This window comes from Phocoena sinus, chromosome 2 (genome assembly GCF_008692025.1).
Source record: "Phocoena sinus isolate mPhoSin1 chromosome 2, mPhoSin1.pri, whole genome shotgun sequence".
Taxonomy (NCBI): domain Eukaryota; kingdom Metazoa; phylum Chordata; class Mammalia; order Artiodactyla; family Phocoenidae; genus Phocoena; species Phocoena sinus.
The window spans coordinates 72964376-72979468 of record NC_045764.1 but is presented as its reverse complement, the minus strand read 5'-3'; the positions used below and the strand labels follow the sequence as shown (position 1 = coordinate 72979468).

Sequence of the window (15093 nt, the reverse complement as noted above, 5' to 3'; positions counted from 1 at the left end):
TTACTTTAGTAGATAACTTTTATAAATTCTAAATATCTGGAAACAAGATTTTAAGACTGTTCCCCTTTGACTTAAAATGTGTATATGTGTACATACATATATACACATATATATATACATACACACACACACACATTCATGAATTAGAATCTCAAACACTTTCTAGACAAAGGCAAATTAACCTAATGTTACAATATCTTTCTGAGAAATAAAAGATAGAATCTTGGAATTAATTCAATTCAGAAAATTCAATTGTTCTTCTCTAAGTAAATAAACATGACTAAGATGGCTTAGCACGCTTAGTTTTGAAGCAATCGTGCACTATTCAAGAGTGCATCATCACAAATGCTTAAAACATTTGCTAAGAACATGTTTTTTAGATCTGAAAGGTATCACCTTTCTTTACAATACTCTTCAAGTAATCATTCTCATATGAAACTCCACAATGCAACCAGCATGCCATCAAAATGAAAGTGTAAAAAACCATAAACACAGTTTTAATGTGATAGTATAGGTTCTCATCTCACTGTCAAGCAAATGATTTCACAAAGATCTTCAAAATCAAAAGTGCTTTTTTTTAAAGATAGAGTGATTCCAAAAACTGTGTTGCACACTTCTGACTTAGTTACATACAACTTAAACAAAAGACTGATATCCTGTCCTCATTAAAGACCACTATGTAAAACAAATCTAGGGAGTGTGGTTAGCTCTTCAAGGTACGAACTGTAATTACCAAGATGTGTTCCCTTGACTCCGGGTAAGACATGATGCAGTTAACATTCCAGTAGGCACTGAGACTATCAAGCCGTATAAGCTATAGAAGAAAATGGAAAAGGTCAGGTAACTAACACACTGAAATTATGAATCAATATTAAGAGATTATTCTCATGTTCACTACCCCAAAATTCTCCAGTTGCCACTTTGAACTTTTAAAGGAAAGGAGATATTGCAAAAACGGGGGAAAATATATGTATGTTATACAGAGACTTTATTATTAATCTAGCATTTGCTAAATTGTGCTTCCAGGAACACTATTCCCAAGGAGATTCATTCATTCAGTGATCAAATATTTATTGAGAATTTAGTATTTAACAGACTGTAAATATTTCACTGAATAAGAAATACATGATTCAGGACTTCCCTGGTGGCGCAGTGGTTAAGAATCTGCCTGCCAATGCAGGGGACATGGGTTCAAGCCCTGCTCCAGGAAGATCCCACATGTTGTGGAGCAACTAAGCCTGTGTGCCACAACTGCTGAGCCTGCGCTGTAGAGCCCGTGTGCCACATCTACTGAAGCCTGCGCGCCTACAGCCTGTGCTCTGCAACGAGAGACGCCACTGCAATGAGAAGCCCGTGCACCCCAAGGAAGAGTAGCCCCCGCTTGCTGCAACTAGAGAAAGCCCACGCGTAGCAACAAAGACCCAACGCAGCCAAAAATAAATAAATTTATTAAAAAAAAAAAAAAAAAAGAAAGAAAGACATGATTCCTCCAGTGGTTACAAATGGCTGTTTCAAGGGAGGGGTGAGGGGAAAGGATTCTATGATGAACAAAGGTGGGGAAAGCTACATACTAAATATTCTTCTTAAAGATTCACAATGTTTATTAGCATATTTAAAGTACTGTGAAGTCCTGGAGTTTAAAACAAAATAAAATGTACCTGTTTAACTATGTACAGCTTTCTACTTTAGTCAGTAATCTTACTTGACCAGAGAATATTTTTTCAACAAATCTGATAGTATCTTAATTACCTAATGCTCCATGAAGTACAAGTTGGGAAACATTAATTTTATTCAGTTTCTTTATATTCTAGGTGAAGAATCTAAACCTCAGAATAGGTAAGTTATTACAGAAGGTTGTCACACAGTAAGTAGCAGAGCCAAAACTGGACCCAAAACTTTTAACCCACATTCCAATGGTATATTATGCTCCATGAATACAATTTGGGAAACATTAATTTTATCCGGTTTCTTTATATTCTAGGTGAAGAATCTAAACCTCAGAATAGGTTAAGTGATTACAGAAGGTCACATAGTAAGTAGCAGAGCCAAAACTGGACCTAAAACTTTTAACTCATATTCCAATGGCATATTCTGCTCCATCAAGGTTTCTTGAAGAAAATACATTAAGTGTTTGTACTTAGGAAAATAACTGGATTAAAAAGTCTAGTCTAATACCTTGTATATAATTTTTTCTGCTTCATTTAATATGCACGGAGTCCAGTATTCATTTGCAGTCTAAAAGAAAAAAAAAGAGTTACTTTGAAATGAAATATATGTATCAACAAAACAGTGCTCTAATAACCGTAACAAAATAACTTGGGAACAAAAAGACATTTAGCTAATGATGGCTAATGTTAGTTACCTGTTTCTTTACATATTTATATTACAAAATCAAAGGAACAGTGAAAATGGAATTGAGGAGGTTCTAATTTAACTGAGTTCATTCATTCAGAAAATAATTACTGAGCTACTCTGTGTCTGTGTGTGGAAGGAACTGGGTATGAATAAAAACAGAGAGCCAGCCTATAAACTATTGAAGAAGGTCCACATTCTTGTAAAAATTAAATAAATAAATAATTATTATGAAGTAGGAAGAAAACCAGGAGAATATGGAAATCACAGCATGACCATGTTTCTACAAAGTCAGCAATGCCAAAAGCTGCTGTGAGATAAACTAAAATAAACTTACTTAAGTGGCCAGGGCATTACCGATGAACTTGCTAAGAGCAGTTTCAGTGGAGCAGTAGAATAAGAGTATAGTGCGTAGGGAGTCATTAGGAGGTGGGGAAATAAAGATAGCAAAGGTAGAGAATTTTCTCACAAACTTAGAAAGAAGAGAAGAAGGCAATAGTTAAATGGGGCCTGGGTGCAGTGGGAGAAGGTTAAGGAGAGGCTTTTTAATTTTAATATAAAAGAGACGCTTGAATGTATTTAAATGCTCAGAAGAAGGAGGTAGGGAAGGGAGAAGAGGGAAGAAGGGTTGAAGATTTAGGAAAGAGAAGGAAATTGACAGAAATAAGGAAGAAAAGGCAAAAGGCAGGAGGGGGTGAGAGAAAAGGGGGAAAAAGGCTCCTAAGGACATGGGGGATGACGGGATCCAGATCAGAGGTGGGAAGATTATCTTAGATATAAAATTTAGTTTGTAAGTGGAAAGATGGAAAGAAGGAATGGCATAGATACAGAAAGAGTTAAGTTTGCTATTATTGTTGTTATAATAGTCAATGTAGTAGTTGAAGCAGAAACTGAGCCAGACAATGTACCAAATGCTTTACACAAACTATCTAATTTAATCATCACAAAAACACTAAAATATAGGTACTATTGTATCAATGAATGAAGGCTGGATAGAAGGAAACCAACATGATAACCAGTTCAGTAATGTGTCACAGGTGCTTTGATAAAATATAATGGGGAACATAAAAGAAGGAATGGTAACTTCTAAAAGTGAAGTAAAAAAAAAAAGAATGAGAAAGATGGTAGTATCGGAAGGAACTATTAAAACCTGAATAGAATCACCAGGCAGATTAAGGGAAAAGAATAACGCAGGCAAAGAAAACCAATATGAACAATCTGAGCAAAGATACAGAGGATCAAACAACAGCACACACTAAGGAAACTACACACCATCCTTAGAATGCCTGTTATCAGTCAATGGGAACTGTGTGACTATTTTGTATTTTTCATTTGGTCTTTTAGAATCTCAACATTAAACAGTGAGTTCACTTATGACTAATATTGCTGGTCTCGTTTTTCTGGAACAATTATCTCTCTGCCTTTCAGAACACAGATTCTGGTTTCTTTAGAAGTGTTATAGTATTATTTCTTTTTTATTGAAAGCTACTTCAAATTCATTTTGGAAACAAGCAGAGGATAAACAGTGTATTAAACACTAGCTTCCCTGACTCCCTTTCCTTTGTTTCTCCAGTACCTTTTCTTTCATTTTTCTGCTTTGATCTTCAACTGATGTATACCTCTACTTCTCTGCATGCATGTATCTTCTTAAGGCCTCCATGTAACAATGTCCTTTTTCTGTTTAATAGTCTACTTCTCTTTTTTTTAGTTCGTCTTCTTTCCCTGCTAAGGCCCTCTTCATATAACTAATCAAAAGGCAAAAATGTACCCAGTATGATCTACTGCTCACTGTCCTTAACTTTAAAATATGTTTCCTACCACTTAGTTGTCCATAATAGTAAAAAAATGTCCAACCTGGATATACACACTCTATATCCTTAAAGACCTTTAAGAGGAAAACCAAACTGCATTATAAAATACTTAATCAAAATAAATTAGCTTATGTACATTTCAATATAATAAACAGATACAATGTATAAACTATTTGGAAATTATACTATGGACAATAACATGACTCTATAGAAATCTATCTTCCCCTAATTTACTAAAGATTTAAGATACAGCTTTTAATACTTTCAAAACACTTGTTCTTGATATTTTGAAATCTGTTAAATTCAGAGGTAAATCAAAATAATTACAGACTATAATAAAAGTATCACTAAAAGTTGTAAATTCCTAGAAAAGCTGTAGAAAGATTACACGTAAAAATAAAACAGCTATTTGTAGTAACAGCTGATTTTAGGAAATTCACCCTGTGACTTGAGAATAATATTTCACAGGTTCCACAGAAATTTTAAGTAAGGTCACTTTACCAATAGACTAAGTTCTCCCAGTGTGACACCAAATGAAAGAGGCCGCTTTGGATCTGTTACCTATCAAAGAAAAAAAGGTGACATTAAAATATACTGATAGTGAGGGTAAATCCATTCTCCACTCTACAATAGGCAACATAGGACAATGAGTTTAAAAGTAACGCAACCAAATGGATTTGTGTAAAAGAAAGGGAAGGAAGACAGTAACATGGCTGGGATTTTCCATATTTTGTAGGCATGACACTAACATGATACTTTCCTAGTGGAACTATTTTCTTACTAGAAGTGAGAAGATTCACTCACTAGGACTAAACAGACTCTTGTCTACATAGTTTAAAAGAGACAGTCTCTTTATGTATATACCATTAAAGATGTTCTCCATAGATAAATAAAACAAGGAGTTGTAGATAAAACCATGCCACTAAATTATTTTTAAAACATTTAAGATTTTCACATTTAGAAATGTGAACTGTCTATTTAAGCCTTTAATTTCCCGGACACTTTAAAAATGGTTTGTTAGAAGATGCTTCAAGATTCTTAACATTTAAGTTCCTCAATCCCTTAACTCAAAATATGCCAATGTTAAACTTCTATTTCTCATCTTCAATACCTAATTATATTTATACACAGTGCTTAAACTGTGCCATGGTGTGTACGATGTCACTGTTTTCGACATCTCAAAGATGTCCAAAAGTCAGTGTTTTTTGGTCATGAAAGAAAATAGGGAAACTAGAGAGAGGAGAAAAATCATGTTCTAAATCATCCACCACAGACTTGAGTTTAGTCACCTAAATGCATGCTCTGGTATAGCTGCAAAGCACAAAGAGCTTTGTGCGCTTTGTTTTTAATATTAGATATATTATGATTTGTGGCAAAATGTATTTTCCTTCATTCCCATATTCATCTTTTTATACCTATGGATATCAAGCTCAAAATAACTTGCAGCTATTTCAGAAGGAACTTTAATAAAACACAACTCCTCAGCTGCTAATGCACTACCCATAAATTATTGCTATCATACAAAGAACATCTTTATAATAATCATACTTTTCCTCCCCCCATTTCTATATTTTTCACTATCCTTCTAGACACAATAATTAAGGTAATCACATTGAAAGAGGCAATAGAAGGAAGATCCCTTTGTGCTTTTAATTTTTCTCCTTTAGGTTATTTTAATATATTTTGTCGCTGACACCAATTTAAATGTAATTGATATTACTTGTCCCACTCCTATGCATCTCTGTATTTCTTCATTAAAGAGAAAGAAATAATGTACCTTTTGAATTGTATTTGCTCAATAAAAAAGCTTAGTTTAAGTTTAAACTGAGATTATCATTCACCAACATGCCATTAGCTTTAAGAATAATTCTTTTACTTCCAAGATGGGGTGAGTCAATTTTATTTTCCTAAGTTTGTTTTAAACAAGGAGATTTATTATTTTGGTTTTTAGACACTATTTGTTAGCAAAATTCAGTCTAATGACTACAGAATAACCAAAACATAAAAGTCAGTGTAAGATAGAGATGGTGTATCTTGAAAAACTACAAGTGTGTCTTACTGAATATTAAGTTACAAAAGGAACTTATCAGGAAAGTAAAATAAATTCTATACATGGCAGTATGACTTTAATTCAATCCAAACTTAAAGCAAACTAAAAACAAAAAAGAAAGCAAACTCATTTTTGGAAAAGATGAAAAAGCATTTCCAATTTGTTAGGTAAATGAAAAAAATCCAAGGCTTCTCATGTATGTTTCAAACTTTAAGACAAAGCAGTGCCTATTAAGTTCAAAATATTTGTTACATTTTAACTAAAATTAATCAGTAAAATAGTTCTTAATCAACTAATGTTAAACTGTTGCTTATAAGTGAAGTGTGGTTTCTAAATATTGCTACACATGTGTGTGAGTAGCTGTGGGTGTTAAAATCCAACATGGTGGAAAGTAAAGTGAATGAGACTAGCAGCCAACTGACCTGGATTTTAGTTCCCTCTCTACCAACTACCATTATAAACGATTACTTCATCACCTCTGGAAACTAATTTTTTGTTATTAATAAAAAAAATTAGTTCCTTAAAGTTATATTAGTCTAAGTCTTTAAACAAAATTCAAAATAAATGATAGAGAAAAATCTAAAAATCTCTTAAATTAGCTTTAGGAAGGAACATATGGAAGTTTTATGATATATGTACACACATTAATGCTGGATGAAAAAAGCCTAACACAAGGAAGGAGATATGGTAGTGTACTAATCAGGAAAAAAAAACTATCTTGGATTCAAAATTGCTATTTATGGGCAAATCAAGAATTAATGTCATAAAATACACAATTACTAACTTAAACCAAGTAAACTAAGTTACTTACATCATCTTCATATTTAATGTGAATGTCTGTGATTTTTACTTGTACATTTTTAATTACTTGAGTTGCCAATTTTTCCAACAATGTATCCTTTTTGGCTTCTTTTGGTTTATCTATAAAAAACAGGAAAATACAAGTTCAAGACTTGAAATTCTCCAACAGAGGGCAGAGAGCAGAAGCAAGAAGAACTACAATTCTGCAGCCTGTGGAAGGAAAACCACATTCACAGAAAGACAGACAAAATGAAAAGGCAAAAGTCTTTGTACCAGATGAAGGAACAAGATAAAACCCAAGAAATGAAGTGGAGATAGGCAACCTTCCAGGACAAGAATTCAGAATAATGATAGTGAAGATGATCCAGGACCTCAGAAAAAGAATAGAGGCAAAGATCGAGAAGATGCAAGAAATGTTTAACAAAGACCTAGAAGAATTAAAGAACAGACACCTAGAAGAGTTAAAGAACAAACAATCAGAGATGAACAATATAATAACTGAAATGAAAAATACACTAGAAGGAATCAACAGCAGAATAACTGAGGCAGAAGAATGGATAAGTGACCTGGAAGACAATGGTGGAATTCACTGCCACAGAAGAGAATAAAGAAAAAAGAATGAAAAGAAATCAAGACAGCCTAAGACATCTCTGGGACAACATTAAACACAACGACATTCACACTATAGGGGTCCCAGAAGAAGAAGAGAGACAGAAAAGACTTGAGAAAATACTTTAAGACATTATAGTCAAAAACTTCCCTAACATAGGAAACGAAATAGCTACCCAAGTCCCGGAAGCACAGAGAGTCCAGGTGGGATAAACCCAAGGAGAAACAAGCTGACACACATAGTAATAAAATTGACAAAAATCAAAGAAAAATTATTGAAAGCCACAAGGGAAAAACGACAAATAACATACAAGGGAACTCTCATAAGGTTAACAGCTGATTTCTCAGCAGAAACTCTACAAGCCAGAAGGGAGTGGCATGATACATTTAAAGTGATGAAAGGGAAGAACCTACCACCCAGATTACTCTACCCAGAAAGGACCTCATTCAGATTCGACAGAGAAATCAAAAGCTTTACAGACAAGCAAAAGCTAAGAGAAATCAGCACCACCACACCAGCTCTACATATAAATATATATGCACCCAACATAGGAGCACTTCAATACATAAGGCAACTGCTAACAGCTATAAAAGAGGAAATCAACAGTAACATAGTAATAGTGGGGGACTTTAACACCTCACTTACACCAATGGACAGATCATCCAGACAGAAAATTAACCAGGAAACACAAGCTTTAAATGACACAATTGACCAGAGAGGATTACTTAATATTTATAGGACATTCCATCCAAAAACAGCAGATTACACTTTCTTCTCAAGTGCACAAGGAACATTCTCCCAGATAGCAATCTTGAGGAAAAAAAATGGAGCTGGAGGACTGAGACTCCCTGACTTCAGACTATACTACAAAGCTACAGTAATCAAGGCAATATGGTACTGGCACAAAAACAGAAATATAGATCCATGGAACAGGAGAGAAAGCCCAGAGATAATCCCACACACCTATGGTCAACTAATCTATGACAAAGGAGGCAAGGATATACAATGGAGAAAAGACAGTCTCTTCAATAAGTGGTGCTGGGAAAACTGGACAGCTACAGGTAATAGAATGAAATTAGAACACTCCATAACACCATACACAAAGTGAACTCAAAATGGATTACAGACCTAAATGTAAGACCGGACACTATAAAACCCTTAGAGGAAAACATAGGAAGAACACTCTTTGACATAAATCACAGCAAGATCTTTTTTAATCCACCTCCTAGAGTAATGGAAATAAAAACAAAAATAAACAAATGGGACCTAGTGAAACTTAAAAGCTTTTGCAAAGCAAAGCAAACTACAAACAAGACGAAAAGACAAACCTCAGAATGGGAGAAAATGTTTGCAAACAAATCAACAGACAAACGATTAATCTCCAAAATATATAAACTGCTCAAGCAGCTCAATATTAAAAAAACAAACCAAATCAAAAAATGGTCAGAAGGGCTTCCCTGGTGGCGCAGTGGTTGACAGTCCGCCTGCCGATGCAGCGTTCACGGGTTCGTGCCCCGGTTTGAGAAGATCCCACATGCCGCGGAGCAGCTAGGCCTGTGACCCATGGCTGCTGAGCCTGCACGTCCGGAGCCTGTGCTCCGCAACGGAAGAGGCCACAACAGTGAGAGGCGTGCGTATCGCAAAAACAAAACAAAACAAAAAATGGTCAGAAGACCAATCAAAAAATGGACAGAAGACCTAAATAGACATTTCTCCAAAGAAGACATACAGATGGCCAAGAAGCACAAGAAAAGCTGCTCAACATCACTAATTATTACAGAAGTGCAAATCAAAACTACAGTGAGGTATCACCTCACACCAGTTACAACAGGCAACATCAGAAAATCTACAAACAACAAATGCTGGAGAGGGTGTGGAGAAAAGGGAACCCTCTTGCACTGCTGGTAGGAATGTAAATTGATACAGCCACTATGGAGAACAACAGTATGGAGGTTCCTTTAAAAACTAAAAATAGAATTACCATATGACCCAGCAATTCCACTACTGGGCATATACCCAGAGAAAACCATAATTCAAAAAGACACATGCACCCCAATGTTCACTGCAGTACTATTTACAATAGCCAGGTCATGGAAGCAACCTAAATGCCCATCGACAGACGAATGGATAAAGAAGATGTGGTACATATATATGAGGGAATATTACTCAGCCATAAAAAGGAACAAAAGTGGGTCATTTACAGAGACATGGATGGATCTAGAGATTGTCATACAGAGTAAGTCAGAAAGAGAAAAACAAATATCATATATTAATGCATATATGTGGAACCTAGAAAAGTGGTACAGATAAACCGGTCTGCAGGGCAGAAATAGAGACACACGTGTAGAGAACAAACGTATGGACACCAAGGCGGGGAAGTGGCAGGGGGTGGTGGTGGTGTGATAAATTGGGAGATTGGGATTGACATATATACACTAATCTGTATAAAACAGATAACTAATAAGAACCTGCTGTATAAAAAATAAATAAAATAAGATTCAAAAAAAAAGAGTTGAAATTCTCACATAGTTCATAATCAATGACCAAACGATAGCTAAGGCACTACTCAATGGAAATTACAACCTATTCCAGTGTCCTTCTTTTATTTTAGATTTTAGATTTTAATATGCATTTCCAAATTAAAACTTATTTTTGAAGTTACATCGTAATCTAACATTCATTTGACCTTTGAAGACAGAAATTAAGTGGCAATGTGTATAAATAACACATGGCATAAAAACTACTTTTACCTACCTTTTGAGCGATCAAGACCTTTAAAAGGTTTCTTAAAATGTTTTTTGTGCTTTTTACGTTTACGTCCTTCTCAGTGGAAGCATTTTAGTGAGAAAAGGATAAAATTCAAGTTAGCAGACGAGAGGACAGAAAAGAAAACAAGAGACTTCTTCCTGACAGCAAATTTTGGTACAACTCACCTTACTTTATTCTAAACTGATCTGTTATTTCAATACAAGCAGAAATTCACAAACCTTCTTTAGTCTAGAATAACCTTTAATCTAGAAAATAACTTGGTAGGTGCAATTATACAAAAATTGTGTAAAATAGCCATACAGAATGCCCTTTATAATATTTATGACTGCTTACAGTATGAAGTTTAATGTTTCATTTCAGCGTTACCAAAATATTGGAAATGTAATAATGACAGGATAAAAAGACTTTCAGAGAAAGGTTTTGATAAGTGTGTGGTAGGAACACAGGAACACAAATGAAATGAATGGGTAGGCTGCCGACAGATGACTTCCTCTGGATGATACACCTCACAAGCAGAATACTTTAATAACTTGAGGACATAAAGAATACAAAAAGGGCAAAAAAAGTACATGGACTTGTACACTGAAATTAGCTTAATAATTCCTTTAACACCTCATCCACTTTTATTTGGCACTGCCTCACTTCATGGCATTAACCCAAACCTATCTTACCCAACTTACAAATCGTTACATTCAACTGCCTATTACACATCAACTCCAGTCCACGCTCTTGGGGCAGCCTCTGTATGGTCTCCCCTGCCTCCAGTCTCCACTGTTACCTCCAACCTAACATCCTTCTATACCGCCACCAGACTTGCATCTTCTAAAATACTCTTCAGGCCTGTTAATTCCCTGCTCAAAATTCTTTTAAAGGCTCTCTGCAGCCTGCCAGATAAAATGAGAAAGTGTTTGCATGACACAAAGGTCCTTTCATGATCCGACCCCTATCACCCTGTCCTGTTCTATCTCCTGCCACTCATCCTTGCACTGGATACTTCAGGAATACTACTTACACTTTCCAAAACAAACGGTAACTTTCTAATGCCTAATGCCTCATGCCTCTACATGTTTCACTCCCTGAACTTGCTTTCCTCTCCCTGAAGTTCTTTACCAGGCAAATTCCTAGGAGGCTTCCAAATCTCAGGTCCAGCACTACAGCCTGTGTGAAGCCTTCTTTGACTCTTCCAAGCATCTCCAAGGCCATCTACCCCTGCACCTTATATAGACTTCCATTAAGCATTGATTACACTGTATTTGAAGTGTTTGCACAACTGTCTTGTTACCAGGCAGGAGTGTTCATTAGGACAGGAATTATCCTAACATCTAGGCACAAAGCACATGATACGTATCTGTTCAAATGAATCAAAAAAATCCACATCTGAACATTATAATAAAAATATAAGCTCAGTTAATGTTACATATATTTGAGAGAATATACATGATATTTAGCTTAAAATTTTAAATTCGTTCTTCCTTGATATTTTAAAGCAAATGGTCCTGTCACTACAAAAAACAAAGAATCAAATCCTGGATTTTAAGAATAAAACCCTAAGTTTCAAGAAGAAAATATTTAATAAACGTATAACAAAATCTGGACTTTGCTATTACCAGTAGTTCTTGTCACAGTGATGTTCCCTAAGTCTTTTTCATTTATAAATTAAACATTCAGAAAAAGACTAAGTTCTCAACGAAATACCATTTGAAAAGAAACAGCTAAGAAAGCCAGAGTAACCCTGAAAACCATCCCACTTAAGTAGAAAGCTTTCGGAGACAGGAGTTCAGCTGCCTGGGTTTAGAATCTACCATAACTCACTCTTCTCACCTGACCTATTATCTTTCTGGTTTCACATTTGTTCTAGCACCGTGTTCTGTCTTTGATCTCAGTGTTAGATGCACCACGTTTAAACATCTTCAAATAGTTGCAAAATCTAATCTGAGTACTACATATTTCTTTAGAGAGAGTTTCTGTTTAATCGGATGGACAATAAATTCATGATCCCCAGTCACCGTCTAAAGCCGTTCTCAAATGTTTTGGTGTCAGGGTTCCTTTAACACACTTACAATTTAATAGCTTTTCATTAGTGTGGGTTACAGCTATTGATATTTACCATATTGGAAATCAACACTGAAAATCTTTTTAATATTAACTCATTAAAAAACCCATTATGTGATAGTACAGTTAACATGTATTTATGAAAAATAACTATATTTTCCAAACAAAAAGTTGTAGTGAGAAGGGTGGCATGGTTTTACAATCTTACAAATGTCTTTAATGTCTGGCTTAGTAGAAGACTGCTGGATTCAAATATCTGCTTCTGCCTTTGCTCTTTTGGTATATGTTGTTTAGATTGAAGTATGTGAAGAAAATCTGACCTAACTACAGATATGTAATACGAAAAGGAAGGAACATCTTCACGGTCTTTTCATGCAATTATGGATACTACACCAAACTCAACTAGTGATAGCTTCTTAAAGTTGCACCTTGGAAACTGAAACTCTATCAGTGTATCTTTCGTCTGAATTAAAATCAGTCTACCTTGCTCTTTTATACATTCATAATTTTTTACCACGCACTGATAATATGGAAATATTGCTTCACTGAATTATGCAGATCTTACAAACACTGAGTCACTTTATTATTTAATATCAAAAATCACATTGTTAACACCACCACAACTCTCATCAGAAAAGTCTTTTAAGTATGGGAAGCCATCAAGCTCAAAGTGGCAAATACAAATTCCCCAAAATTCTAATTTTTGTTCAGAAACTCAAATCTTTTTGCTGGCAACAAACACTGTCAGTTGTTTTTTCTTAAAGTTGTATTGTTGAAATGTCTACCAAACACCCAAATCTGAGTAATAATAGTCTGTCAGCCATTCTTCCAAATAAAATGGCTTTCCATGAAAAAAGCAACTGGTTTCACTGACAACCCAAACAACTGCACAAGTATTTTTCCTTGAGACAATTATCCTGCTTCAGTCTGCAGAAGTACCTTGTGTATGCTTCCTCTTTTGTCACGAAACTTCAAAGACACATATGCTCAAGAGCTGTAATTTATTAAAATTAAAATTTTTCTACTTCATCAATGATATTCTTAAGTAAAATTGGTGCTTTTTCCATTTTATTTTGTTTTTTACTGTGAGTGATTGGTAAGGAACAATACAATGGCTCCTAATAGTATAGTTTAGTGCCACTGCCTCGATTCGTGCTAAGGCAGCCAGCAATTTTACACAACATTATTTCTGCACCATCAGCACCAATGTCAACATAGTGAAACATCAAATAATGTCTTAGCATTATTATGAAAATAGTTTTGACTTTTTGAAAACCACTGCTCTAGAAGTTTTGGGTTGTTTGTTTGTTTTTTAACGAGGAAGGAATATACACTCAAACTGAAAACAACGAAAGGATTATAAAGTACACACAAAGTCCTGGACAACTAAAGATATCATCAACAAACTTATTCTCATTTCAGAATCATCAAATTGTAGGCCTAGTTTTTTTATCCAGGCTAATATACCTTTTTGGAATAAAAGGAAACTCTGAATCAATGAGGTTTTACTTTATAGTGACCTCTGTCTGTTTTGTTTTGTTTTCAGCAATGCTGCCCAATGATTTTGTTACAAGTTTGAATGGGCCAGTGGAATTCATTTGTATCCTGGAGGCAGGTTGCTCCTAGTAGGATCAGAAAACACTGCCCCTGGCAGACTACAGAAAGCTGCTTCAATTACAACCTACAAAACTGGACAGTGAACCATGAGTATCCCCATGCTATCTTTTATATTAAACAAAGTGACTCAAAGACAAATTAACATAGTCAGCCACACTTACTCAAGGGGCAAATTTGTACAAAGAGAAACTCTTTTCAGGGTAATTTCATTCAATGCTGTGAAAACTGCATGCAACTTATTCTTCCATTTGTCATAATGAACCTAAACATTAAAGAAGTTTCTAGCAGCAAAAGTAATCATATCAGGGCTTCCCTGGTGGCGCAGTGGTTGAGAGTCCGCCTGCCGATGCAGGGGACACGGGTTCATGCCCCAGTCCGGGAAGATCCCACATGCCGCGGAGCGGCTGGGCCCGTGAGCCATGGCCGCTGGGCCTGCGTGTCCGGAGCCTGTGCTCCTCAACGGGAGAGGTCACAACAGTGAGAGGCCCGCGTACCGCAAAAAAAAAAAAAAAAAAAAAAAAAAGTAATTATATCATAGTGCTTATTATTGTTTACATTTTGAGATAGAGACCCCACATGCCATTTAATCAAAAGAAATTTTAAGTGTGACTGAGCTAATATAACAAATTCCTGAAAAGTTATAGGGAATACAGTTAAATAAATCAAATTACTGTGTAAAATATTAGAAATTATTATTTTAATGTGCTTGGTAAACTTCCTAGGATACAAAAGAATCCTACTGTAAATCCTAAAGCAGTGAGCCTTCAAATTTGCCTTTTGTGAGGCTGTCCAGGACAGTAGTCTACAGGTGCCTCCAAAGCTACTACAGAGGTGAAGCACATCAGGGAGGACATGAGAAGAAAGTCACAGAAACATCTCTTATCAAGGTTCTAAATAAAGTCTCACTCAAAAAATAAAAGTTTCCAATTTATTGCTTTTTACAAAGTCTGAAAACCACTGCTATAGGAGAGGAATTGCTTAATTGAGAAACTACTATTCTACAGAACTAAAGTCAAAAAGGCAGTCCAGAT

General features: G+C 35.3%; 1 protein-coding gene across 3 annotated transcripts in view; it reads right to left on the bottom strand.

The window, feature by feature from the left end:
• VPS13C (vacuolar protein sorting 13 homolog C) overlaps positions 1–15093 on the bottom strand; it is a 176398-nt gene that overhangs the window by 132067 nt on the left and 29238 nt on the right. For all 3 annotated transcript variants that reach the window (XR_004348280.1, XM_032621285.1, XM_032621287.1), the window contains exons 6-9: positions 7025–7134; positions 4665–4724; positions 2176–2235; positions 734–814 (exon numbers count right to left, since the gene is read on the bottom strand). Coding sequence is in view for 2 of the 3 variants with exons in the window: in XM_032621285.1 (XP_032477176.1) it covers positions 734–814; positions 2176–2235; positions 4665–4724; positions 7025–7134 (311 nt within the window). In the remaining variant the exon portion in view is untranslated. The remainder of the gene's footprint in view (positions 1–733; positions 815–2175; positions 2236–4664; positions 4725–7024; positions 7135–15093) is intronic.